The sequence below is a fragment of the Anguilla rostrata genome, chromosome 12 (genome assembly GCF_018555375.3).
Source record: "Anguilla rostrata isolate EN2019 chromosome 12, ASM1855537v3, whole genome shotgun sequence".
In the NCBI taxonomy this organism is placed as follows: domain Eukaryota; kingdom Metazoa; phylum Chordata; class Actinopteri; order Anguilliformes; family Anguillidae; genus Anguilla; species Anguilla rostrata.
The window spans coordinates 16,577,640-16,605,589 of NC_057944.1; the positions used below are offsets into that span (position 1 = coordinate 16,577,640).

General features: G+C 49.1%; 1 protein-coding gene across 6 annotated transcripts; it reads right to left on the reverse strand.

Annotated features, from left to right (window-relative positions):
* Nucleotides 1–56: 56 nt before the first annotated feature.
* Nucleotides 57–27,840, reverse strand: abcc5 (ATP-binding cassette, sub-family C (CFTR/MRP), member 5). Of its 6 annotated transcripts, XR_010324518.1 has the most exons (30): nucleotides 27,746–27,840; nucleotides 25,706–25,892; nucleotides 20,835–20,983; nucleotides 20,549–20,704; nucleotides 20,300–20,444; nucleotides 14,893–15,126; nucleotides 13,155–13,328; nucleotides 12,907–13,054; nucleotides 12,673–12,821; nucleotides 12,087–12,194; nucleotides 10,342–10,701; nucleotides 10,100–10,171; nucleotides 9,785–9,909; nucleotides 8,898–8,970; nucleotides 8,418–8,621; nucleotides 7,824–7,967; nucleotides 7,603–7,699; nucleotides 7,267–7,454; nucleotides 6,728–6,874; nucleotides 6,509–6,638; nucleotides 6,109–6,391; nucleotides 5,508–5,694; nucleotides 5,147–5,236; nucleotides 4,827–5,016; nucleotides 4,408–4,567; nucleotides 4,231–4,309; nucleotides 2,968–3,081; nucleotides 1,819–1,983; nucleotides 596–1,425; nucleotides 57–481 (listed from the first exon to the last, which is right to left on the reverse strand). XR_010324518.1 is itself a non-coding variant. In XM_064302350.1 (29 exons), the coding sequence occupies exons 2-29, from the start codon at nucleotides 25,823–25,825 to the stop codon at nucleotides 1,324–1,326; spliced, it is 4,290 nt and encodes a 1,429-aa protein (XP_064158420.1). In that variant the 5' UTR covers nucleotides 25,826–25,892; nucleotides 27,746–27,840; the 3' UTR covers nucleotides 57–1,323. The 6 variants fall into 6 exon arrangements, 5 of the variants coding, with proteins under 5 accessions (XP_064158420.1, XP_064158416.1, XP_064158417.1 ...); XM_064302350.1 differs by having other exon boundaries at nucleotides 57–1,425; nucleotides 7,267–7,451; XM_064302346.1 differs by having other exon boundaries at nucleotides 57–1,425.
* Nucleotides 27,841–27,950: the final 110 nt, after the last annotated feature.

Sequence of the window (27,950 nt, forward strand, 5' to 3'; positions counted from 1 at the left end):
CTACATTTCACTTCCTCTCCAACAGCCAAAGGTGGATCAAATACACACACAGTGAATAAACCTAAAATAGTTTTATTAACATATTTCGTAGATTTTCTTCTCCTTCTTTATCTCACCCCCTCTCAAAAGGCAATAATTACATCATGCTAAGGCTATAAAAAGTAATAAAAATAACAGACAGGCAGACACATTCAAAAAGGCCTGTTGGTAAGCCATTGCCGTTACAGTACTAATTTGGGCCTGATCGACACTGCAGGGTTTGGTCAGAGCCCACATCAAGTACAGGAGTTTACATCTGTGCAGTTCTGATACTGTACACATGCGCACATGATATTGTACACACACGCGCGCACAGACGCAGGACAACCTTCATTCTTTTGCAGTTCGAATTGCAAGCTGTCCCCCCTGATCAAAGACAGCTTGTGACAGTCACAGATTCTCCCGCCAGCAGAGGGAGCCGCTGAGCAGCTGCAGAGCCACTCTGTGCAAGGGGGTGAGGAGCAAGAAAACGACCCATTCTTTCAGCAGGACGTTAAAAAAAGACACACTGATGGAAGGAACAAACAAAGTCAAAGGAAACGGGCTGTAAACGCACAAGGCCTCTTAGCTGGGGTGATACGGGAAGACCATCGTCTCAGAGCGTGGAGCGGAGACACTTCGAGAGGACGCTCAGTGAAGCTCCCTCCCGCTCAGCGCCAGCCTAACCTGACCCAGGCCACGCCTTCCGGGCACCAGACAATCAGACCACCCTGGGTCCAGGGCTTCAGTCGTCTGACAACAGAGTTACAGAGTTCTGAAGACCGCCAATTTTCTAAACACTGGGAGGTCAGACTATGGTGACAGAGCAAACCACAAGTGAAATTACATAATACATGTCATACACCGATGTTGTACAAACAGTCAGTACAAAATAAGCTTAGCATACATCCTTTGCACTGTAAATATAGGTATATATGTATATTATATATACACATATAAATGGATATATATTATGAAACAGACCTGTTTAAATGAATATAGCTACACATGTAAAGCTTCTCTTAATATTACTCAAAACATTGTTACAGTATCAGTGGTTTCCTGACCATTAGGTTGAGAGTGATTTCTGAGCAGGCTCCTCCCTAGGACAGCCCTAGGTGTCTGCTCAGGACCCTGTCCCAACAGAGCTCAACATAACACCCCCAGCAGGCAGCAGTGTGAACTGCAGGACTGCAGGAAGGGGGCGTGGCTTAGACAAAGCATGGTGAGGCAGTGTCTGCTGGGGGGGGGTCCCCTCCCTCTCCAGAGCGCGATTCCGCCTCGCGCACGGCCCCGCGTGCCTCCTTAGCCCCTCACTGAGATCTTGTTCTCCACAGCCGCCAGCATGGCGCAGAATCTAGAGTTCTCATTGGCCAGCAGTCTGGACGGCTCGTCAAACTCCACCACCTAAGCGAGAGAGGGGAATGGGTGGAAGAGCACACATGGGCAAACACAGGCTCAGATGAAAAAAACAGGGACAGGTAAAACTCTTAATACACATGTACACGTCCCAGGTTGAGTGTAATAGTGCACTTTTCTACAGGTGTACCTGCCCCGCTTTAAGTACAGACATGTGCCTTTCAAGTGTACCTGCCTATCGTTGAAATGTACTTGTACAGACAAATATGTGTATTTTAAGTTTATAATGGATTTGTTTACAAATGTATTTATGTGGTGAAATATGCAACGTGTTCTCTGTTGAGTTGAGTTTGGAGAGCATACCTGTCTCTGAATGCGGGTGGTGATGCAGCTGTGTACAGGTGCTAGCGTCTGTGGCTACGTGTGTTTGAGCAGGTGTACCTGTCCCTGGGCGAGCACCATGATGCGGTCGCAGTTGAGCACGGTCTGCAGCCGGTGTGCGATGGTCAGGGTGGTGCAGTCCTCGAAGGCGGCGCGGATGGTCTCCTGGATCAGCGAATCCGTCTCCGTGTCCATGGCGGCCGTCGCCTCATCCAGGATCAGAATCTGCAAGGGAAGAAGCCAGCGCACGTGGCAGCAGGTCCTTAGAGAGGGAGGGGCGGGGTGGTTTGTGGCCAAAATTCCAAACCACCCAAAAAACGTGGAGTGGGGGGAAATTTCGAAGTTATGCCTGTGACTGTACCATATCAGCGGGCCTCAGTGTTCTGTTCAAAGGGCCTAACTGAGCTACTCTGATCCTCATTTTTTCCAGCAGCTATCAGATAGCGTACCTGCATTTATGTATCTTCCCAATTAGAGTAGCCAGTTGTGCTTCTAGAGTTGTGCCAAAGAAGTGTGTCCCACCTAACTGGGTAACAGAACCTCTGGGACTGTTTTACACTGCACACACAGTACACAGCCCAACAGTAGCCTGCTCACAACAGCTAGCAGCCTTGTGGGTGCTGGATGTGAAGGTAGGAGAAGCAAACGTGCCTGTGTAACTCTGCTAGATACAGACTCGCCCACCCTGCTGGTACATGGGCAGTTACTATCACTGGGGCCTCCCGGCAATCTTCGTTTAATGACAAAGTCAATATTTGAACCTGTAATTACAGAGCACAGCCTGTGCTCACGGTGACCAAACTGAGCTTGTCCAGGTGCGTACGTTTCTAGGATACACCATCATTCACTCTGTTTGGAAAACTGGTACATTAAGTACAGAACATGCCATATGTGTCTTGATATCAGGGGTCTTGGGTCAGGATTCAGTGTAAGGTAAAAACCATAGATATATGACCACTCGATAGATTGAGCCCCACGAAAAGGAACAGTGGGACATATGCCAGAACCAATGTGGCTATACTAAGGACACACAGGGCAAATTCACTATGATTGATTTACCCATGAAATTTTCATTAAACTTAAAAATCCAAATTTGCTATCTTGCCTGCCTGCATACACACAGCAAAACTTTCCGATAAGGTGGGAAATGCGCTCTGATCTAGCCATTCTTTATCTATGGTATGGACAGAGAGAGGCGGAGCTTATCACCTTGCACTGTCTCAGCAGTGCGCGGGCCACGCAGAGCAGCTGTCTCTCTCCAACCGAGAAGTTCTCCCCATTCTCCACCACCTCTGACTCCAGCTTCAGAGGTAGCTGGGACACCTGGGAGGGAGAGGGAGGAAGATGAGCAAAGGGGATCAAGAGCAAGAAATAAAACATCGCTAAGTGACTGTGTGTACGCTCACTAGTCCCACTGACATGCATGTATTCATGGGGCATAATCTGTGTGTGACTGTTCCTAAATAAAGCTCAAATGTAGGACATTTTCCTAACAGAGGATATGAAGGGTGGGCCCACACTGTTCCTAATGGGACTCATTAAACTATAGTGGCTGAGTTAGATATCATATTGTCACTACCTGTGAAAACAGCCCTGCTTCCCTTCAGTAATGTGGAAAAAGCTTTAAAATCAGAGCGAAAGTCCCTCTCCCTCTTTCGTCTGTCTCAGACACACACTTCCTCCCTACTGTGACCTCTCTCCAGTTCTCCTTCTGCTCAACCACCCTCAATACTCAAACACTGCTCTGTGTACTCAGAGTGCTGGGGCAGTGTACCTGTGACCAGGCCAGTAGGGAGCTTTCTCTCCATTAATACCATCTGCTCCACCAAGCACAGGCCATCAGTCTGATCCCATTTATTCTAATTGCTTTGCTTAGACGTCCCAATTTTGCAGGGTTGTTTGCACAGTTAATTGAATTTGACCTGCATTTATTCAGATGGATATTTGCTAAAGAAATGCAATTTATTATTTATTTTAAGCTTAGTCCAATTAATTTCCTTGCTCAAGGACACAACAGCAAAACCACACTTAATATGTGATCTTGACCTATTTAAATTTTCTTTTAAAAAACTACATTACCGCACATTTTTATTTTTTCCTAAAAACTGGCATGCCCTATTGCATTTATTGGCCAGTCATATGATCCACAGTCCTCAGTTGCTGCTTCTTTCCTTTCTGAAGTCCATCAGCAGTGCTGCACAGTCATCAGATGAGAACACTGCACCAGCCACTACTGCAGGAGAACCACAGGTGCCCAGTCAGCCAGCAGTGTCGCTGTGGCGCATTGAAGTAGGGCAAACCTTGCCAATGGAAACTCTCCTTCCTAAACAAACTGCGCATCTCCCGCAGGACTACCGGCCACAGCTGGCAGCGGAGCTGCTGGGGCTGAAGTCCAGTTCTCTAACCACTACACCACACCGCTCTTCGCTTGATCCCCCCGCGCTCCGCCCGGCTCTGAGCCCTGACACTCACACACTCCTTCATGTGAGTCCGCTCCAGGACGTCCCAGATGAGCTCCTCAGCGTACTGGTTGAAGGGGTCCAGGTTGGATCTGCCGGAGAGGGAGACCAGGTAAACCCCACCTGCACATACTGTATCTGTAACCTGCACGAGCAGGCAAACTGCACGCCGAAGGAACAGCGCCCCCACCTGACGGTTCCACTGAACAGCACCGGCTCCTGCGGGATGATTGACAGCTTGCTGCGCAGGTCAGCCAGGCCAATGTCGCAGATGTTGATGCCGTCGATTTTGATGGAGCCGCCACAGGGCTCCACGAGGCGGAAGAGCACCACGCCCAGAGAGGACTTCCCTGAGGAGGGGGGCATTTAACAGTTTAACCAGCAGCCATTAAAAGGGCAAACACACAGGAGAACAGGCAGTACATTTCTCACAGAGGTGACCTACTGACCTGCAGCTGAGTGGAGTGTGAGGGTGGGTAAGAGTGAGTGGGAGTGAGTGTGGGCCAGAGAGGGTGAGTGTGAATAAGAGTGAGTGAGTGTGTGCCTCAATGACTCACACTTGAAGACAGTGGACTACAGAGGGTGAGTGTGAGTGAGAGCGTTAGCTACCTGATCCAGTGCGGCCCACGATGCCGATCTTCTCTTTGGGCCTGATGGTAAAGGACACCTTCTTCAGAACCAGCGGCAGGTTCTCCCGGTACCTCATCTCCGTGCCGTCAAACACCACCTCCCCCTCCTGGGGCCAGTCTGGAGGGGGGGTCTTGTTCTTGATTCTGGCAGGGGCCTCCAGGGCCAGAGACTGGGGAGGTGGGTGGGTGGGGGGTGCAGTATTCAATAAGAAAACCTCTTCATTAGAAACTTCTAACAGTTCATATTTAAATCACTGAAGCACATCCAACATTGAGAGAGGGAAGAAGGGAGCCGGGCACCTGGATGTAGTGGTGAATTCTTTCCACAGACGTGAAGCGGGCCTCAGTCTCAGATGCCAGACGCACAGTGAACTGGAACAAACCGGTGAGCTGAGAGAAAGACACGGGGGGGGGGGGGGGAGAAACCATAAATGAGAGAAATAGATACGTGAATATTAACAGTGACCGAACATAGATTAGATTAAAATGACATATCAGCACTTAGATATCAGGCGAAACCCTAGCTACTACTTATCCTCATGATGATCTTGAACCGTATCGCATATTAAATACTTAGCGCCCCTCTAGCCCCCGGCAGTGCGTCTCACACGTGAGAGGCGATCCCCCTTCCCCCATTCCTAGCCGCTCAGAGCGCGGGTACCTGCACGGCGTAGGAGATGGCGAGGCCGGCGTAGGCGGGCGGGATCTGGCCGTGCATCAGCACGATCATGAGCGCCGTGATGCTGATCAGGGCCACGCTGATCACGTCCAGACGCACCGCCAGCCAGCGCATGGCGCAGCTGAACAGGTAGAACGGGGCCTGGTTCTGATCCAGCAGCTCCTGGTATCTGAGGAAGAGAAACAAGGGGGAAGACGGTCACAGAGTTACGCCAAGTAAGAGTAGATCCAACCCCCAATCAAAGCCAAGATCTCTGTCTACATGTCTGTCTGATTTTCATTCAACCTTAACCCCAACCTTTAACCTCTACCTTTACCTTTTTCTTTCTGTGTACACTCAAGCTAGAAATGGATGGCTGGCATGCCTGTCACGTAACTTTAGAGGCCCACTTACACCCATACATCTTAAGCTAGAGAAACTGAACCCGTGTTCTGTTTTATTGGACAAATGAATAGTGTAGAAGATATGAGTTTTGATACGTGAAACTTCACACAAATTGAAATCCAATTACTACCATACCAGCCCTTGCCAGGAAATAGATGATTTGAATAAAGTGCGGACTGACGGATAGCAGGGGGCCCACCTGTAGAGGAACTCGTCCCCCTTGCCGTAGGCGTGGATGGTGGTGAGGCCCTGGATGCTGGAGGTGATGTGGGACAGGAAGGGCGACTGCGTGATGTTGTCCAGCCGCTTGAGCTCGCGGATGAAGACGCGTGACACCACGTGGAGCAGAGTGAAGAGCAGCACCAAGGGCCCCACCGCCGCCAGGAACCACGGGAAGATGCAGGCGATCACGCCCAGGCAGAAGAAGACCAGAATCACGTTCTGGATGAACATCTCCGCTTGGAAAGGCAGCCTTGTGTCCACTGGGCGAGAGACCGCAAGGCATCATGGGATATTCTCTATGCGTACGGCGAGTCTAAATCTGATTATCCACAGGTGTTTTGAGAAAGGGCGCGTCACACGGCCTGGTCTGTGCCTACCTTCGTCCATGTCCTTGGAGAACCTGTTGAGTATGCGGGCAGTAGGTGTGGTGTCAAAAAACTTCATGGGGCTGCGCAGAATCTTCCGGAAAAGTTGCTCGTGGAGCTGAGAAGAGGCCCGTAGTGTTCCCTGGGGATAGATACAGTTAACACAGACAAATACACCCAAAATACCACTACACGCACACACACACACACACACACACACGGAGCAGGTACCTTGACGAAGGCGATTCCCCGGACGAATTTGAGCAGCAGCATGATGCCCATGGACAGTGCATAGACGCCGGCGTAGTGCTGCATCAGGGGGTTGTCCCGCATGCTGTCACTCAACACGGAGCTGTTCCCCACCCACACTGTGGTGTTCTGCAAGTAGGGGGCGACAGAGAACAGTCACAGCACCGTCATCACAAGCTCTAACTTGAACCCGCCAGCCACACAATGCTTAGAGAGCTATTCAGCACGTGCCTCTGTGGTGATGCACATTTACATGGGGCAGCTGGACTGGCATCCTGCTACATATCACAGTTATGTGACACAGGAGCTGGTGCAGTCAACCTCTCCCAGCTCAAGCCTCTTTCATTTCAACAAACCCAGAAAACATAAGTGTCCCCCCACTCATCCTCCTGTCTCCCCACTCACCCCGTCCCCCCACTCACCTCCCTGTCCACTCACTCAACTCATCTTGTACCCCCTGAAACCCCCTGCCCTCCCACTCATCCCCATGTCCCCCCACTCATCCCATGTCCCCCACTCACCCCACTTCCTTCCTTGATCCAGTAGCTGAGCCACCAGTTGCTGAAAGCGGTACTGCCGACATTGAGGATGAAGAGCAACAGGATAAGGAGGAAGACCATCACGCCGCCCAAAGCCTGGATATACACCCTGTACACCGACCAGGGGACAGAGCCCTGCCCACGCTCCTCCGCCTGCATCAGCTGACCTGCTGGTAAGATGGAGGGGGGGTGGAGTTATTTCTGATGCTTAACATCTGCTTTGCTCCACAGTGTGTCCCAGACAAGACCATGATCTACAGGATATTCACAAAGGTTCTATTGCCAGGTTATACAGGTGCCACAGACACACATACACACCATTGTCTTTGTTGGCAGGCTTGTCCTTCTTTATGGATCCAGCCTTGGTCTTCTCAGGAGGCTTCTTCAAGGAGTTCCCAGAGTTCCTGTGGGTCACCTGATTGAAATGAACAAGGTGTCAGTTACACACACACACACACACACACACGTGCACATATGTGCTCACATGCAGACACACACATTCTTCATGCCCTTCCCCATGCATTTCCCAAATGTCTCACATCAATGTAGGGAGCCTCTCCTAGCTGCAGGTTGTTGAACATGGCGGCGTAATCTCCGTTAAGAGACATCAGGTCCTCATGGCTGCCCTGCTCTGTAATGCTGCCGTCCCTCATGAAAATAACCTCATCGCAGTCCACAAGGTACTGAAAACACACATGAATACACACAAAGGTCAGGAAATAATCCGCTTCAGTCCCACAGACCCCAGGGAGATTTTTGAAAAGGCAGGTGTTTTCCAGTAACGTCAGACTGGATAGGGGAAGATCAGGTGTTTTCCAGTAAAGTCAGACTGGATAGGGGAAGATCAGGTGTGTTCCAGTAAAGTCAGACTGGATAGGGTAAGATCAGGTGTGTTCCAGTAAAGTCAGACTGGATAGGGTAAGATCAGGTGTGTTCCAGTAAAGTCAGACTGGATAGGGGAAGATCAGGTGTGTTCCAGTAAAGTCAGACTGGATAGGGTAAGATCAGGTGTGTTCCAGTAAATTCAGACAGGATAGGGTAAGATCAGGTGTGTTCCAGTAAAGTCAGACTGGATACGGTAAGATCAGGTGAGGCTGGGTGAAATTAGCTCTTTGAGGGGTGAGGTCGGGTACCTGCAGCTGGTGAGTGACGAAGATGACGGTCTTGCTGCGCAGCTGCTTCTTGATGGCGTTGTTGAAGATGTGGTTGCCCACGTGGGCGTCGAGGGCACTGAGCGGGTCGTCCAGGACGTAGATGCTCCTGTCGCTGTACAGGGCACGGGCCAGGCTAATGCGCTGCCGCTGCCCACCACTCAGGTTGGCCCCGCGCTCCCCGATCTGAAAAAGGACAGCAGTCACACAACAGCGCACAGTGCACAGTGCTCCTCCAGTTACAGTATCTCACATTCTTATTTATTACTGAACATCAATGATGAGCTAGTATTCCAATGGGCTAATCAGCTTGATCATAAGCAGTCGCATTTGCTCTATTAGCACACTTGTGAAAGATAAAATCAGCTTCAAGCTCCGGCCACTTCCACATTTTACAAATTCTGCCAATCAAAGGCAAGCCCACTGGCCCCATAACAGGGCCCGGCTGAGCAGGGGTCTCACCTCAGTCAGGTCAGCACAGGGCAAGATGGCCAGGTCTGGTCTCAGACAGCAGGCACTCAGAACCATCTGGTACCTGTGGAGCGTGCATGAAGGGGGTTAGACCAGCACGCTTCACTAAAACAATATCTTCATTTACAATATACATATTTAAGCAATAGGGCACTCGAGGCAGTGCTGTATCGTGAATACAGTCATGGCAATCCCCTGTAAATGTATATTCACGATACAGCACAGCCTGGAGTGGCGTATTGCTTTAATAAAATGGTTACAACATACACAAACAAATAATTGATGACACAATATTATTTATTTTGTCATTTTATTTAGTAAGTGACGGTTTGTGCGCTTACTAGTGATACTGTTTACAAACAGGCTGTTTGAAAAACTGTTACTGCATCATATTTAGCATTGCTGAAGACATGGTCTCAGCCAATCAGCACCCAGGATCGAAAAACAACCTGTTTGATCAAAGTCCATTATGGCATACCCTATGCCACATCATAGAGTGATGTCCTGTCATCCTCCAAAGCCACACCCACATTCTACCCTCTGGCTACTTGTTGGTATTCTGCTGATGCTCAGAACCAGGCTTTATTCAATAGGGTGAAGACAGGTTCGGGCAAGTTATTTCAAGCCATCTCTACTTCACATCTCAGCTCAAAATTAATTGTGTCAATCGCTTGCTAACAAGACAGCCTTCCCAAAGGCCAGCTCCTACCCCTACTGTCCAATCTGAGATGTGTCCTGAACCCTACTGCTGCAGAAGGTGCACCCTTATTTCAGTGGCCTGTTTTCACACAGTCACACCCACAAAGGACATGTAGTGAGCCTGACCCCAGCCACCCGTCCCCACACCCTGTGCTCATGTCTGTGGTCTGGGTCCTGACCTCTCTTCCTCATGCTCTTTCCCAAACAGGATGTTGTCCCGCAGAGAGGCGTTGAGGATCCACGCCTGTTGGGCCACGTAGGCGAAGTCCCCGCTCACTTTCACAGAGCCCTCCAGAAGGGTCATCTGGGAGAGAGAGAGACCGTCAAGCACAATGGAACGACTGCTCCTGGCTGACGCAGCACTTTCCAAAACCCGGAGGCCCATAGCAGCAGGACTAGGACTTAGAGAGAAAAATCCTGATCTGCAGACTGAGCTCCTATCCACTGAGCTGCAGGAACTGAGCTCCCAGAGACTGAGCTGCAGGGAAGCTTACCTGACCCAGGATGGCAGAGATCAGAGACGACTTCCCACTCCCCACACTACCACAGATTCCAACCAGTTTTCCCTACGAAGGAAGGGAAAATAGAGTGAGACAAAGGTCTTTTATTTCACCACCAAAACACACTTACACATACCGAATAATATACACACTAACAGAACATTAAAAAAAGCTTTTTTATGGGTGTACACCCACACATGCAGACACCCACAGACACTCATGTGTTGAGTTCTGACCTGAGGCACAGTGAGGTTGATGCAGTGCAGGGTCCTCTGCAGTCGCTGGCTGATGGTGGGGACGGGCGCGGTCTCGTCCTCGGGGCTGGAGGGGACGTCCGCCCCCCTCCCCATCAGCAGCTGGCCGGTCTGCTCCTCTACGGCGGATCGCTCTGCCCTCTTCGCCCCGTGGGCGGCGGCCCAGCTCCTCCTCAGCCCGTGCCTCTGGACCAGGCCCACGGAGGGCGTGCCCCGGGGCGTGGGCTGGGCACTGTGGCCACCCGTCTCCCAGGCCAGACTGGCGCCGCTTATCTCTATGGCCACTAGGGGGCTCTGTGGCTGTGGCCGGATCATTTCCACCTCCGGCATCATAAAGAGACTCTGGAGGGGTGGGTGTGTGAGAGAGGTTCAGACACACAGAAGAACAGAACATTGTGAGGGGGCTGTGGGCAGGGGCAGTTCCCATCAATCCACACACATTCTCTGTGAGATGTTCCTCAACTGGCCAAAACTGTTTTTGCCAGCCAACTGTATACCAGGACTGATTTCACACCTGCATACTGGTTTATCCATCTTGTTGCTGAATAAGACTATTTGCTGTACCACCCTGTAGATATTCATTTTGAGTTCTCTGTCAATACATTCTCTACTCTTGCACTCAAGGATAGCTGGAGGGTTACTAGCATTTAGCACACTTTCAAATCCATTGAAACTTACAAGTTTTTACATAGATTCCATTTATACAGCTGGATATATACTGAAGCAATTCAAGTTAAGTACACTGCGCAAGGATACAACAGCAATGTCCTACCTGGGAATTGAACCTGCAACCTTTGGGTTACAAGCCCAATTCGCAAATCATTGTACTATACTGTCCCCTTGACAAACTAGCCAATCGGGAGCCTAAAAATAAGCCCCCACAGCCATCAGAGCCAACCATTTTTTTAAGAGGGTCGGCCTGACTCAGCATTCCTTCCCTTTAATGACTCATCAGTTTCTGTCTGGGGAAGGGTAGCCTGTGCAGCCCTCACCCAGAGATGCTGAACCAGCACTAATGCACATGTCACACACACTCAGCTCTTCGCAGTTTCATCCCTGCATTGCTGAAGCTTAAAGCTTATGAATTCCCAGGACCCGTGGAATATTCATAAAGGAACAGACATTACTGGAACTCTTTTTGCAAATAATGGTCAAAGTTGTCTGGATCACCCTTCTACAGCGTCTTCCAAAACCATCATCTTTTACCCATGATGCACAGGGTTACAGACCCCTAGCAGCAGATGCCCAGGTGACCACTGCAAGCTGCCATTTCTCCTGCCCATCCTTGCCTTGTCCCAGTCCTGAAAGGATCCTGGGAATTCTGGGAGGTTCAGGTGGGGCCAGGGTCCATGGGGCGGGGCCACGCTGGGTGAGTATAAGAGCTGCTCCAGGGAGGCCCCGCCCTCCAGAGGAATCTCTCTCCCCACACAGCACATTTTCACACCACATTCCCCACAGCAACCCAAGCACACAGTTAGTGACGTTAATGTCGCCTGAACAAACCCACGCCCCCTGGCCTCCTTCTCCTCCACTGCGCGCCAGTGATCAGTGGACCCAGAAGCTCCTGGAGGAAGGCCAGCCAGCTGGGCCGTGCTGGACCCAGCCGGACCCAACACCCAAGCCAGATTCCACAGGCTGGAGTGGGGGTGGGGGGAGATGGACATAGAAAGAGAAAAGGGGAGGGAAGGGAAAGTAAAACAGAGGAAAGAAAGAGTAGGTCTTCTTACCTTGAACCTCTCCATGGACACCGATGCCTCGGACAAGGACTTGACTGAGAAGGGCGTGACTTTGAGTGCAAAGGTCATGGCATTGAAGACAGTTACTACGGTGAAAGCCTGATTGACAGGAGAGAAATGCAGGGTATTCTGGGTTAGAGCAGAACAGACTGAATCAATATTTATGGGCTTAGCAACCGCCCTCACCCGTGGCAACTGATGCAGCTTGTTTGCTACAGGCTGGTTTGGATCAATTGAAACACCATATGAACACATATGATCTACAACAGAGACCACATTACCCCCAGATAACTGTGATGCAATCTGCACTATTAGAAAAGAACTTCACTTTAATGCTGACATTTCCATCCCATACATTTCCTCATCAAATACAGCTGTTGTGACAGAGCCACATACTACATATTTCCCAAGAATTGCTATTCTATGATAATGGATAAACTGTTGTACAGTCAAAAAGGTTCTTTCCATCCCTGTGCTACCTTTTTATCTGCTGAATAAGCTCCCTGATCACTGAGGACAGGGTGTCCTCCACAAGGGTTCTACTGCTGATCACAGATATGAGCAAGTGAGGTCATACCTGGGAGGCAGTGAGGTCATAACCCAGCAGCATGTGGGTGGAGAAGGTGGCCACACTGGCAATCACCACGACGATGGGAGCCACGCCCACTGTGATGCTCTGGAAATACCCGGTCTTCTCCAGGATTGTGCGTTCCTCCTCACGGATTCCTGCCAGAACACAGCCAGGGTATGCGATCTAGTGTATGCGCGCGCGCACACACACACACACACACACACAAAAGAGGCCACTCACTGCGCACAGACTGGGAGAAAGCCTTCACCCAGGCATACATCTTGATGAACTTGATGTAGTTGAGGATCTCGTTCATCTTCTGCACCCGCATGTCGGTCACGGCCACGCCCTTCCTCCTGAAGTAGGCCGTCAGCCTGGAGCTGAACATCTGGAAAAATCCGTTCAAAAACAATGGACACACAAAATTTTACCGGTGTGTAGACACTAAGCAAGCGACCGCGGTGTGGCTGTAGGGACGTCCTGCTCACCATGGCGGGGTAGAAGAGGATGAAGACCGCAGAGCCCAGCAGCGAGGTGGGGCCCAGGATGGCCAGGTTGTAGCCCATGCCCAGCACGGCGATGAGGGGCCCGCCCGCCAGCAGGCTGCCCACTGCGGCCGCCTCGAACATCCGCTGCCCGTCGCTCGAGCACATGTTGATCAGCTGAGCGCGAGAACACAGACCTCTCGTCTCAAAACCCTCTTCTCCTCTTTTATCTGTCAAAACTGCTCTCTCTCTCTCCTTTCCTCTGCTCAGACCACTCTTTACTCTCTTATACTCAGTCCTGTCTGTCTCTAATCAAACATCCTTTTCCCTCTAATAAAACATTGGCTTCTTTCTATACACATACCTGTGTCTTCTCTGGCTCTGGCTCAATACTGTCCATCTCTTTCCTCTAATTGAACACTTGCATTTTCTTTGTCCCTGTCTCAACCTCCCCGGGCCCTGTCCCTCCCCTCTTCGCCCGGCCTGCCCCTCCCTCCAGCCCTGCCCCTCCCCTCTCCGCCCGGCCTGCCCCTCCCCTCTCCGCCTGGCCCTGCTCCTCCCCTCTCCGCCTGGCCCTGCTCCTCCCCTCTCCGCCTGGCCCTGCCCCTCCCCTCTCCGCCTGGCCCTGCTCCTCCCCTCTCCGCCTGGCCCTGCCCCTCCCCTCTCCGCCTGGCCCTGCTCCTCCCCTCTCGCCCGGCCTGCCCTCCCCTCTCCGCCTGGCCCTGCTCCTCCCCTCTCCACCTGGCCCTGCTCCTCCCCTCCGCCTGGCCCTGCCCTCCCCTCTCCGCCTGGCCCTGCTCCTCCCCTCTCCGCCTGGCCCTGCTCCTCCCCTCTCCGCCCGGCCTGCCCTCCCCTCTCCGCCGGCCCTGCCCCTCCCCTCTCCGCCTGGCCCTGCTCCTCCCCTCTCCACCCGGCCCTGTCCCTCCCCTCCAGCCCTGCCCCTCCCCTCTCCGCCCGGCCCTGCCCCTCCCTCTCCGCCTGGCCCTGCTCCTCCCCTCTCCGCCCGGCCTGCCCCTCCCCTCTCCCCCGGGGCCCTGCCCCTCCCTCTCCGCCTGGCCTGCCCCTCCCCTCCAGCCCTGCCCTCCCCTCTCCGCCCGGCCTGCCCTCCCCTCTCCGCCTGGCCCTGCTCCTCCCCTCTCCGCCGGGCCCTGCTCCTCCCCTCTCCGCCGGGCCCTGCCCCTCCCCTCTCCGCCTGGCCCTGCTCCTCCCCTCTCCGCCTGGCCCTGCCCTCCCCTCTCCGCCTGGCCCTGCTCCTCCCCTCTCGGCCCGGCCTGTCCCTCCCCTCTCCGCCTGGCCCTGCTCCTCCCCTCTCCACCTGGCCCTGCTCCTCCCCTCTCCGCCTGGCCCTGCCCCTCCCCTCTCCGCCTGGCCCTGCTCCTCCCCTCTCCGCCTGGCCCTGCTCCTCCCCTCTCCACCCGGCCTGCCCCTCCCCTCTCCGCCGGGCCCTGCCCCTCCCCTCCGCCCTGGCCCTGCTCCTCCCCTCTCCACCCGGCCCTGTCCCTCCCCTCCAGCCCTGCCCCTCTCCTCTCCGCCCGGCCCTGCCCCTCCCCTCTCCGCCGGGCCTGCCCCTCCCCTCTCCGCCTGGCCCTGCTCCTCCCCTCTCCGCCCGGCCTGCCCCTCCCCTCTCCGCCGGGCCCTGCCCCTCCCCTCTCCGCCTGGCCCTGCTCCTCCCCTCTCCGCCCGGCCCTGTCCCTCCCCTCCAGCCCTGCCCCTCCCCTCTCCACCCGGCCCCGCTCCTCACCTCCCCCACAGACTTTTCGCGGATGTTGCGGAGCCGCAGGATCTTGTGGAAGGCCATGGTGAGGATGGCGCCGCGGAGGCGTGTGCCCGTGCGGTAGTTGAGGGCCCAGGTGAGCGCCAGGGACCAGGACCGGATGAGCTCGCTGGCCAGCAGGCCCAGGACCAGCAGCATGCCGTAGGACAGGTCCGGTTTGACCTGCTCCGTGTAGTCCAGGAGCCTCTTTACCACAAGCGCCTGCGGAGGGGGAAGGAGGGGGGCGACAGAACACAGGAGGCGTGACTGACCATCCTTCCACAGCCTGCTCTGCCCCAGTGTCACTACCATCATCATCATCATCCTCATCATCCTCATCATCAACAACACAAAAGGGGCATCAACTTGGTCATGGCATTCTAAGTCATTACGTACGTCATGCTAAGTACACATAGCACTACTGGGAATAGTAAACAAGCTCTTTAAATTGGTACTCTCAACATTTACCTTTAGTGGCCTTTTCTATTAAGATCCTTTGAAAAGAACAGGAGAGAAACAATGAAAAAATACTGACAGGGTCTTTTTTTTCTTAAACAAAGGCAAGACATGGCACATTCCACAAACTGACATCTCTTTCTTCTCTTTGTTCCGAGTTGTGTGGATATGAAGACACTACACCTACAGTCCACACACTTGGCAGGTTGGAGACGAGCATTTGTCTGAAAATAAATATCAGCGATTTCACCAAACAGAAACAGGAAAAGAAGAACAAAGCACCCAGAAAAGCAGCAGTGAAACAAAACCCATGAACTCGCAGATCTTTAAAAATATTTATCTGTGACAATTTCATCTCTTCACATCAGAGAAAGATTTACATTCGGTATAGACAGACAGACAGACACACACACACACACATCCCATCACAAAGCCAGCCTCACACACAAACACAAACATACACTCAGGAATTCTGGGTACAAACAGGGAGTGCCAGCAGACACACATGGTTCAAACCAACCGCATCACTTTATTGACAAAATGAAGGTAGGAATGTACGTCTCAGGGTTAAAGCCTGCAGTGCATTCAGTACAGCATAGAAAATGGAGACAATCCCTCCCCCACTCCCAGCACAGAGTTCCAGAGGAACAGAAAGAGCAGTGCGACACAGTCCACATAGGGGCCACAAGTCCCACAAGCCTCTTCTTTTGTTTGGTCTTTGGATTTTTTTTTGGTTGCCATTCATTTGTCCTCTGGGTTGTTGAAAAGCACGTATGAAATTGCCCCATTTCAGATTAAGCGTTGAGAAAGTCCAGGTAAAGGAGTGGGGACAGCGAATATGGAGAAAATGGCGGTTTCCCTCAGCGCCCCCTATTAGGCACAACGGCAGAACAACTGTTCTTTCCCAATCCAGTAGAATGGCCTTTTAGGGAACAGTGGAGGGTTGATGGTGTAGCAGTCAGGGGGGGCCAAATTCAGCCACCTTTGAGGTGTGACACGGCCTGTATGGCCACATCTTACAGCAGCAGAAAAGAAATCCCGTTGTCATAGCCACCGGTTTAAAAGTGTAAATTTTGACCACTGTTGGCAGGTGCCAGAAGTTTGTCTGAGCAGTCTCTGTATACTGTTCAGTGGTACTACAGAGCAAGCAGGTCATGGTACACAAGACATACAGTGTACATAATAACATCGTTACAGCTGTCAAATTCTGACAAGAGACCAGCTGGTCGTTTTGGAGGTAAATAAATACAGTAGAACATTGGCATAAGCAGACATTGCAGCCACAGAAGCATGTATGAGGATTAAGGACAGAATGAAGGTGATGGTGAGAGCCGGTCCTGTAAAAAACGTGCCCTTACCTCTCAGGCTTTTTGGCCACGGTCTCACGCCGCCTCCCGTGACATACCCCTCCGCAGTTTAACGGACGGCCTGTGGAGTCTAAAGAACAGCCTCTGTCACATGTCCCTTTGCGGGGGGGAGTGGCGAGCTCCTGCTCACGCACCACGTCCTGACACCCCCGCCCCCCCTTCCCCCACCCTACCGCCCTCTCAGCTCCACCCCAACCCCCCCCCTCCCTACACACACATTTTAAATGGTGGGCAGTGGGCTCTCACCCTGAATTGGAGCATTTGCACTCTTATCAGACTGCAACAGGTAACACCAAACTCAAGCCCACCTGTCATGGGTAAACCTTTGGATTTGATTGACTTCCTTCCAGCTTTATCGAAACTAACAAAACTATCTTTATAGAGATAACAAAACACAATTCGCTGCTACATCTACCAGCCTCCAGGTTCTTGGGCCCAATGCCCCTTTTCCACAGAGCAGGAACCAGGCTGACTTGTGACAGCAAACACATGTTCTGGAGGGTTTCCATGATCTTTTTTGTCAAGAACAAAGCACACCGGTTCAGTGTCACAACCTGTAGTGTGCTGGCCTGGTTACAAACTGGACTGGAGTGGGATCAGCAACCTACCTGGTGAAAGCTGGAATGGATTCATGTGGTCACACCACATCATAAAAATGAGAACACATGATAGAAATAATGGTATCATCTTCTTTGATATTTATTACAGGATTCCAACGATAAACACCGCCAATCAATCACAAGTATTCAAAAAATCAGAAAGCGCTGAAAAACAAGTATTGTACAAAACGTAAAGATTGTGTAGAAGAAACTTAATTGTCTCTCAAACAAGCCTCAAATAAAAATCTACCCCTGCCGGCACTGCCACATCGCCCTCAAACTGGAATACCCAATCAAAATTAGGGATATTCCATCACTCCAACATTGAATGAACGACTTGCAACTGATGCAAATACATCACCGGCACCCTGCTGATGTGGCAGGGGGCATCCAACAGACTGAAACTCTCCCTGCCTGGAGGAAGACATGGCCTATTTTGCACCAAGCTTTCACATTCACATTCTGGATTCTACAAGCAAATTCAGGCAAAGTCTGCTCGAATCCACAACTAGGCATTCTGTTCCAATTCCTGTGATACAGTACATTACAGACACTACAGACACTACAGACAATGAGACCTACTGGACATTTTCGGTCAAGTTCAGCGAGGTTCCAGCACGGCTTAGTTCAGCATGACTCTGTCAGTGGAAAAGGGGTTTTGGTTTTTTCGGGGCCCGGGTGGTGCCAGCTGCCTGACCCCCTGGAGTGGGCCAAAAGGCAGAGAAATGAAGGAGACAGAAACTCGCTACATACCCCGCAGGTGGGACAGTGACAGAAGCTCTCCTTGGAAAAAGGCGGTGCGTTAACCCTGACACGCGTGTCCGTGGACACACCTGCAGACCCCTGTCTACAGACCTGAGGAAAGGTGGCACACACCTGGGCGTCTCATCACAGCAATGACATCACAACAGCATCATCGTAGTACAATATCCAAAAATACATGAAAATGCACATGAAAGCTCTGCATAAGGGAACATACTAGGTTAAAGATCACGTGTGAGCAAACATAAGATAAAACATACATAAGAAAAGGAGCCTAGTGACATTAGAAGAGCAAAAAATGACAGAAAACAAAATAATAACAGCTTCAGTTCAACTGACCCTAGATTAAAAAAAGATTTTCGGATGTTCTCTTCAAAAGAAGCAAATATAAACCCACAGCAAAATGCTTACCAGCACTTTTTCCATTTTAAATCTTGTTTTCATAGATTACTGTGAGGGGAAAACCGAAACAGCCAATGGTGTAGTTAATAGCCTGGACGCATCTATTTATGTCAGAAACTCCTCCCATCCTAATCTCATAGACCAATCAGCTCTTTTAGGGGGGTCACTGATTGCACCAAAAGAAAGATCAGTGGTTTGCGTGCATTGTTTGAGCCTAAACCAATGAAAATGCTGAGATAACTCACTAGGTTTGACTATGATATAAGGCCTCTAAAGGGCAGGTCCCTTGCCTCTAAACAACTAGGGATACAGGGAAAGAGAATGGAGGACGGTTTCAAACCTTTATGAGTTTAACGCTTTAATTTAACCCTCTAACCTCCACTATCCCATCTAAACAAACCTAAGACACTTTCACTAGAATCAATTTGTACAGGAAATCCATAGATTCACCAAGCATTAAATCATCTGGATAGTCTGAAATCAATGACAGTGCACAAGCATATCCACATGACGTAATGTTCAGTGAATCTGCGCAGGTCCTGTTTGCTGCAGCTCCAGCTACGATGCTACAGACTAGCAGGTCACCTTTCATCAGCTGCTGAGAAGCAGCTGGAAAACTGGGTCGCTTGAACAGTCACTCAGCAGGGAAGCTAAACGGCAGACCTAGCATCGTCTAGTTGACAGCATGTGCAACGTACTGATATGCAAAATATGGCAGATGCCTCTCCTTCAGTGAACTGTCTGTGACCTTTACTCACTCTGAAAGAGGAATTTTGAAATGCTTGTTTGCATCTTTTCGCCTATGCGGTTTTAAACTGCTGACTTTCACAAGTGAAACAGGACTGCTCAAACCCTGGAAGACCACAGAGCCAACAGGCCTCCATTTTAGCCATGTAGTTCGGTTGTCTTGTTTGAACTGCCAGTGAGATGAATTTAGCAGATCTTGGTTCTGAGAAAACCACACAGACAAATGAAAAATTTGATAGACCTTGGTCCATCAGAACCAGAGTTGAGTAGCCCTGAACTAAAACAAGATTCACAGTTCATATTCAAATTTACAGGCAACTGGTGAAAAGTAAATAAAGATCTAACTTTGCAGGTGTGACAGATAGCATCTCTTTTTGTGCAGGTAAGCCATGTTTTAGGCACTCGTCATAAGAGTTACACAGCACAGGTTTAGATGTTTCCAAATAAATCTCTAGTTGCTCTGGTTAATAGACAAAACAAAACCCTCAATATGAGGAAAAGAAGCAAAATATTGTCTGTTACCTTCACCACAGACATATGGGAATGGAGATGGGAATGGTCTTGTGCAGACTCTGAGATCTCCAATCACAATGCAAGACAAAAAGTCCAACATCTTCGCTGGGCTGTATAAATTTTACAGCTAACGGGCAAACATTGTTTTGTGTGACAGCAGAGGTAGCACAATGTTCCAATCTCACGATGCAGGAAGCCCTTTTTGCACACCACGAGTGCAGACCTCACTGGTATGCAATAACAGCTTCTCATTATGCTGCGTTTTCTCTCCTACTCAAACCTCGTCATCTCTATATCTTTGGTGAGGGTAAGAGTAACAGAACACTCCACCCCGCCCCTCCAGCACACTCACCTGCATGCTCCCCGCCACAGTGGGGGGGTCGTATTGGCCCATACCCCTGCCACCCCACCATGCCCCACATCTATTCACGGGTGAGACAGTGACAGAGAGAGAGCCAGACAGAGATAAAGCTAGAGAAACAGAGAGAGAGATAGAGAGAAAGAGAGAGGGAGAAAAGGAGAGAGAACGGAGAGTGGGGCGCTACTTACTGGACCAGTGAAGCCAGCCAGCTGGGTGACCATGAGGCAGACGATGGACAGCAGCAGCCGTGTCCGGCAGAAGGTCCAGACCACGTGGTGCAGGGAGGCCTGGTCCCCCAGAGCCTCGCACTCCTCCTCCCACAGCCCCGCCAGTCTGCAGAGCCAAGAGGGGACACAGGGGGCGTGGTCACGCTCTGCCACACCCGCACACGCTGGCACCCCCTGACCCCTGACCCCGGGACCCCAGGCAGCACTGACCTCTTTCGATTGGTCTCGCAGCTCTCCCACTCGGACACAGCCCACACGTCCTCCAGGAAGAGCTGACCCTTCTTGTGGGCCTTGAGGGCCAGCGGCGTCAGCCAACTGAAGGTCATAAAGGACAGGAGGCCAGCATTGTCCACCGGGTGCTGGTGCCTGAGGGAGGGGCAAGAAGGGGGGGGCGTGGTCACTTCTGTTCAATACAAACAGGGCTGATGTCCTTGAGGCATAAGTACCTCATGCACATGACACGCAGAGCATAAAAGACACCGCTAGCTGTGCTCACTTGCTGGTGGAGCGGAACGGCTTCAGCACGCTGATGCTGTGGTGGTACTTGCTGCGGCCGGCCTCCTCCTCCAGCTCCTTCATGTGAGGGGTCCCGCCCCCATCCAAAGGCAGCCCCCCCTCCGCCCGAGCAGCGGTCTCCAGGGCATCCTGACACACGCCACACACAGAAAGGAGGAAACAAAGAGCTTCGTTTTTACGGGCTTGCGCTGCGTTTAAAACCGTACACAGAACGTTACAAACCCAAGCAGCTCAACCACTGACCCCAGAGCATAAGCGAGAGGAGAAAACTGGGAGGTATGCAAACCATCTTTAGGAACACTGAAAGGACATTGTGTTTTTAACTTCAGCTGCGTCAACATGAACACCCACCCTTCAAGATAAGACAGGAAATAGGGCCTTGTCAATCATTCAATGTTGTTTGTGGACTTAATGCTGTGTACCCAAATCAAATTTAAAAAGGCATCCCTTCAGCAAGGATTTCTTTATATACTGAAATTGAATCTTCAGAGCCTCAGCTACAATGTTTCACATAATACGATTCCTGTATAGCTAGGGACTGTAAACAAAAGAAATTCCACTCAATGTTTGGATATTTCATCTTTTTTGGCAGGGGATCAGAAACGAGGGGGGAGGCAGCAAATTAATCACCAGGATGCACCAGATTGCACCAGATGAGCAAACGTCTGGCTCAGCGCTACATCAAACATATTAGAGCTTCAGATGATACATTTGCACATCTTATAGCACCTGGATTTATGCCCTTCTTCCTCCTCTGCTGGGATGAACATCTACTAAAAAGCTAATGCAAGTCAGGACCATAACACTGGCTTGACATATCTGTTCATAAAAATAAATGAATACCTCATGTTGAGAGTACATGTCATAATTTGCAGGCATTTAGCCTGAAAGAGATGTTATTGCAATATGCAAACTGTAGGCCTATAGAAAATACTGAATACTGTAATTCTGCAGAATGGATAGTATTAGTACATAAAATCCACAGCATGTTCGTTTTTACCTTTGGTAGACAATGAGCTCCTGTATTTGCTAATTTCCAGCTCATTGTATTCTGCAGTCGACGACTTTCCATATTTCCAATCCAATTATTGCTAACACTGTTGATATTTTGAAATGCTAACAAAAAATGCAGGTACAGCTTATTATGGTTTCATGTTTGTGCACAACAAATGTGCATTACATGAAATCTACATAAGACCAGTGTAATTTTTGCTGTGACCATTGAAAAAATCACATCGCAAAGTTAGCCTTACGAACATCTACAAAACAGTTTTTATTCTCAATGAGGCAACCAGCCCTATCATTCCAGACTCTTATAAACGTTTTTCTTTTTTTGAAATGGTTTTGCTTTTTCAGATTCCTGAGCAGGAGAGAGTTTGAGCCTAAAGGCGGCAATGTGTCATCAGCAGAGGAGCAGAGTGAGTCAGCGCCCGGGTCTCTGCTGCTCTGCTGCCCAGTCCAGCCTGCAGCCTCAGTGACACTGCCCTGGCGCAGCAGCGCAGCAATGCGGATGCAACCGCAGGGTCCCCTCCACACGCTCAAACCCAGAGACGCAGAGCAGGGCGGATTACCCAATGAGGGAATGCGCTGTACTTTAAAAGCACCGCTTTAAAAGATTACTAAACCCAAGCTGCGCATTTTCAGAACGTGTGACATTATTTATTTTGACATTTTACATAATCCATTGGATACTGGTGGGAATCTTTGAAAATGCATCAGGCTTGTGGGCATGTGGTCACTGCTATAGCAAACTGAGTGGTATGTTTCCACACAGATGAAAATCTCTTGCTTTCAAACACTGGAAAAAACCTTAAGTCTTGGGTTTTTAGTCTTAAACATTAATGAACATGGTTTATTGATAAATTTCACCAGAATTTATTTATTTACTTATTTATGTACTTACGTACTTACTAGAATTGCAAATATAAACAAAATATTTTTCTCACGCGCAGAGGAAAACCTGTAAACAGGGTCTGCTGTCTAAGACAAGACTTAAGAAGATTATTATTTTATTACGATTTATCAGATGGGACTATGTCTGGAACAAACAACAAAATTTTGACCGATTTTTCCTCTGGTGATTATATGAGAGAAGGGTAAGGGCCTCTCATATCTCGTGTCCAGTCCTGAGCACATTTCCACTTCCTTCCCTTCACCCCCCACCCTCCTTTCAAGTCCCCAGGGGAAGATGCAGTTACGGGTGAGCCAAGAGAGGAAAATAATGGGGCCAGTGAAGCATGAGCAACACGTGCAGGGCACACACTTGCACATGCAAACCTTATATTCCTAACACACACACACACACACACACACTACTGTGAATCAACAGAGTCACAAGGGGCCTCAGGTTTAGCAATTCAGTCACGGCCTCTCGGCAGTGCTTTGAGAAGAACAAAGGAGTCGACTGAAGCTTCATAGACCGAACGAGACACAAGGTTGCGGTGCTGGCAAGGGGAACAGGAAGAGCCGATTACCAGGCTCCACAGGACATTCAGTGACACAAAAATATCCCTGTCCTCCCAGGAGCAAAACAGAAGCACTTAACAAAAATTTACATTCAACTCTATAATTGGACAGAGAGCAATGCCATCATAATGATGGCTTTCAGGTGAACCGTATCTATATAAAAACCTAAATTTCAATCACACTGCCATCTTGTTGGAGTGACCACCGCATGTTGCCTCCTGCACAGCGCTGTGCAGAGCTCTGAACACGTGCACGCCCCCACCCCCCACGTTTCCACAACGCTCTCACGTTGCACAAACACACAGTCACCACAGACTTGTCAGGATCAAGCAACCAATCCTGGGCCCACAGAGCCTTCTGCGTCACAAAAGTCTGCAGCATCATTGGCCACTCATGCCAGCCATGCAGCGTGTGGGAGGGCCTCCGTTATGTAAACAATTGAATACAGGCAGCTATAGGCACAAGGTCTCTTGGAGAGCAGCCAATCAGAGGGAAGAGAGAGAGGGTCTCTAGTGGGAGGGAGACCGCAAGAGAGAGAGGGACGGAGAGGGTCAGAGAAAGACAGAAAGAGATGGGGATACAGAGAGAGAGTAAGAGAGAGAGAGAGAGGGAGGGTGAGAGAGAGGGAGAGAGAGAGAGCTGCTCTCCTATCCTGCTGACTCAATGCTGACAGGAGAGACAGCGGAGAACAAAACACACACAAAGCCTCAGCACTCTGCCAGAAACAAAACAACAGCTGTTCACCCATTTTAACCATCACAGCCACTAGTCCCTGACATCTAGCTTTTCACTCATAGGTACGTTTGTCATATCAACTTCCTTTGTCTCATTACAATCTCCTAATAGCAATACAATAATTCAGCATTGAGTCTGCAGAAAACCTAGCTAAAGTGAAAGAGGTTGAGTGGGGTTACAACAGTAGGCAACACTGCTCATGACACTTCTCTTCGTCTTCTCAAGCAGATCGGAGAGTTAAGCCAATATGCAAGACAGACAACAAAACATTTTCTTCAGGACTGACCCGCTTGCTCTTGGCGGCGATGCTGTATCACCTTTGTGCCTTTAATATGAAGGAGAAAAGCGATGCTGAAATTTTTTTAAAGCAGTCATCAATCATATGACCTTCATTTCTCTGGCATGCTGAGCCAGCAAAACTCAGCATAAACCCAGCTGCCCTCCCCCAAGAAGAACACCGCATACACCCCAAAAGGAAAAGTAACACTTTGTATCCTCAGGAGTCAACACAGTCATTTCTCCACTGCTACCTCAAACCCCACTTCCCTTCTATTAAAAGCAGAACTAGAGCAAAAAATGGTCTCTAATGAAGTCTTACACAGTGCAATGAATCACATATCTTTATTTGCATGAATCAAACCCAGATTATCCATGAGAACAATATAACCTCCAGCAATAATTCTAACCCATTAACCTTTATAAAGGCTTTGTATGGAATTTTGATTGATCTAATCTGCCTCAACATGCCGGGATGTTGACTTGAACAAGGATAGACTTGGTGACGATGTTAACTGATCAAAGGGGTGGTTGATGGCCTACCAGAATCAGAATCAGACAGACACACACACACACAGAGGTGACAATGACCATTTGGTTACCTGCCAACTCATTGGTACATTTTGTTCTAGGAAAGGGTGTAAAGCTGGTGCCTGAACAACACTGTCTTGTAATTGACCTTCCTTGCTTTTACCCTGTATGTTTCATTCTGTGAAGAAGACAATGTTGCTCTATTAATAAACTGTCATTGACCTAAAATTTGGAATCATTATTTTACTTTACAAAAGACCAAATTCCTTCCTACAATCATTCGCAATGGATAGTTCAGAAGTATAGCCATTTTTTTTTGCTATGTTGTAATCAATGGGGAATCTATTTCAGCATCTCCCACAAAATCAATGCACCTGTAGTGGAGGATTTTTGGCATAATTCCTAAATGGGGCACTGCCATTACGCCCTTAATCAGGGTCCTTAACCTGAACTTATTCAGTAAACATCCAGCCACATAAATGGACAGTACACAAAGAAAGAATGTTAGCTGTATAAGTCGTTCTGGATAACAGTATCAGCTAACAAGAATGTTATCTAAATTTTAAAGAGGCATGTGACATCAACAAGCTTGGTGGCGCAGAACAAAATCTCATACCAAAAACTGTCTGGATGGGCACCTACATTTTCAAAATATGACCAGTGATTACCGATTGAGCCCATTGTTTTTTCCCGATTACTGGGATGTATAAGTGTTTTACCACCCTGAGCATGATTAAATACCTTCTCCTAAGCCCCAAGCCTGACCTTATTACAAGGTTATGAGTGCAAGTAAATCTCTTTTGGCCAAAGGCTGGTACAGTATAGTTTTGAAAGAAGACTGACCTGGACCTTGGAGAGCTGGTATGGGTCAGTGTCTGAGCTGGATGAAGTGTCTCTGCTGGGTACAGCCCGGTAACCTGGGCTAACTGGCAGGTAGTCCTTTCCCACATCAAGCTCTTTCATCTTCTTTCACCAACATGGGACTGCTGACTGGTGTCACTTCAGTGTTTGTCTTCTTCGTTTGTCACTACTGCCACGGAGGTAAGATGAAGAGTCACACAGAAAAATGATGAAGATAACTCTCTGTGTGCTCACTTTGAACCACTCAGTTCATTCACACCCCCCAACATGGCAAACAAAAAATGTTGATTCTAAAAAATATTTTGCTCCTGTACCAAACTTGAATATCAATTAGCAAAGGGGTGTTATCCAGCTAACTTTGGATTCAAGATCAGCTGGGACAGTGGGAGAACTTCGGATACCCAAATTCTCACCTTTCACACTGACCCTATGGCTCAGTTAAAAAAAAAGCAAGCAACCCATGCCTACAAGCATCAGGTCTTGACACTTACAGAGTGATGAGCAATCACTTACATTATTTGCTACCAATTCACAGTCTTTAGTTAACACCTGTCTGCGAAGGAGTAGCCTACATGCAACTTCATGTACACCAAAACAAAATAAACCGGTTGATAGTTATTACATGAAATCCCTCGCAATTACCTTTTCAACACCAATGTTGTTTTGTCATACACTGTCTTTTTGGTTACCTTAGTTCTTTATCATCTCGGCAAACTCATCAATTTTCAAAGCAGAGCAACTGTCCTCCCGTTTCATTTCTGTACACACCCCTGATGCACCAGTGAACGCACCGCGTATGATGCCGGTACGATTTCTCTTTTTTCTGAAATGATCCCCGGGACCACGGCTGGTTTCTATGTCAAAGATGGAACTAGACTCCCCTGCTCGCCCCCACCTCCTCCCTCCTACGCACGAATTTTTGGAAAAGGTACAGAGAGTTCCGGAAGTTTAAACAGGAGATGGGGTATAAAACAAATGAGAATAAGGCAGTTGCTTGAGCACTATCTGACGCAGGCATTCGCGATATTCTAATGACGACTGAATTGTTCAAACAAAAACATCACATTGCGATTCATAAACGCACAGCTGTACAGAACACAATAACCTACCTTTAGCGACAACTATCGGAAGCATTTGCCATTTTTAAACAGCAAGTACATAGCGAAACAATGATGCTAAGTTCGTTGTCGTAGACGTTGTGTAGCAACATCTTTTTAATGAACTTCGTGAGACAAGAGGCAGTCCAGTTCTGGTTTGATGAAATAACGAATTCGACTAATGTAAAACCTTGGCTAAATATTGTTTCATTCAGCAGGCTAGTATAATCATAGTGTGATAATGTCTTTACATTGGGAGATGTAGTCTGGCTCTTCGCTCATTATTAATTTTTATCCAAGCAATAAAATATACTTCTATATTTTAAACGGTGAGAAACGTTTCAGAACACACGGCGAACATAAAATTGTCACAATTTTATAAGTAATGTAACGAATAAATAAGGGAAGATCACGACAAAAATCAAATAGCCTATGGTATTCATAGGCTACAGGGAGTATCCATACCCGTACACTGTACAAATATTAGAGGACGGACAATACATCTTAAAATTGCTACATTCATGCAACTATGTTAGAACAGATTTACATCTAGCTAGCTAACATGCAAACATCTGACAAAATACATAAAACATAGGCTACAGATCAGAAGTCTGTTACATCGAAGGCAATTTAACAGCAGCAAACTATTAGCGTCACACAAATTAACTTGCGACGAGAATTACAAGTTAAAATGCACTTTGTTTTTTTGGACCATTTTTTAAATACATAAATTGGATGCACACATTGCTATTAAATATATAAATAGCTTTTATATTGGAGTTCTTTCTATGGTAGCCTATTTTAGGAAACATTAATGTAATCCCAATAAACCTTAACGTTTTCTTTTTTTGCACTATCGCACTTGTCCCTTTTGTCACCTTTAAGAATAATCATTAAAGCAGGATATCTCCCTAGCAACAGATACCTGTGCCTCCGTCTTGTCAGACAGCAGATCCCGATCAGGGACTGCAGGAAAACAACTTCTTTATAAAGCAGCTCTCGGAGGCAGCCGAAAAGCATGCAAACAGGGAAATGTAGTTTGTGGACAGTTTTTCCCCAGTAAAGAATTTACAAAAAAGACTACAGTTCCCATAAGCGCAAAGTTTGGCGCGACCGATTGTATTGTCAGT

Excerpts from the sequence above, each read along its gene's own strand:
- abcc5 (XM_064302346.1), bottom strand. The coding sequence starts at position 25,825 with ATGAAAGAGCTTGATGTGGGAAAGGACTACCTGCCAGTTAGCCCAGGT. Across the intron at positions 7,968-8,417 it reads TCGTCACTCACCAGCTGCAG|TACCTTGTGGACTGCGATGA; the intron begins GTACCCGACCTC and ends GTGTGTTTTCAG. Across the intron at positions 3,082-4,230 it reads GGACTCACATGAAGGAGTGT|GTGTCCCAGCTACCTCTGAA; the intron begins GTGAGTGTCAGG and ends TCTCCCTCCCAG.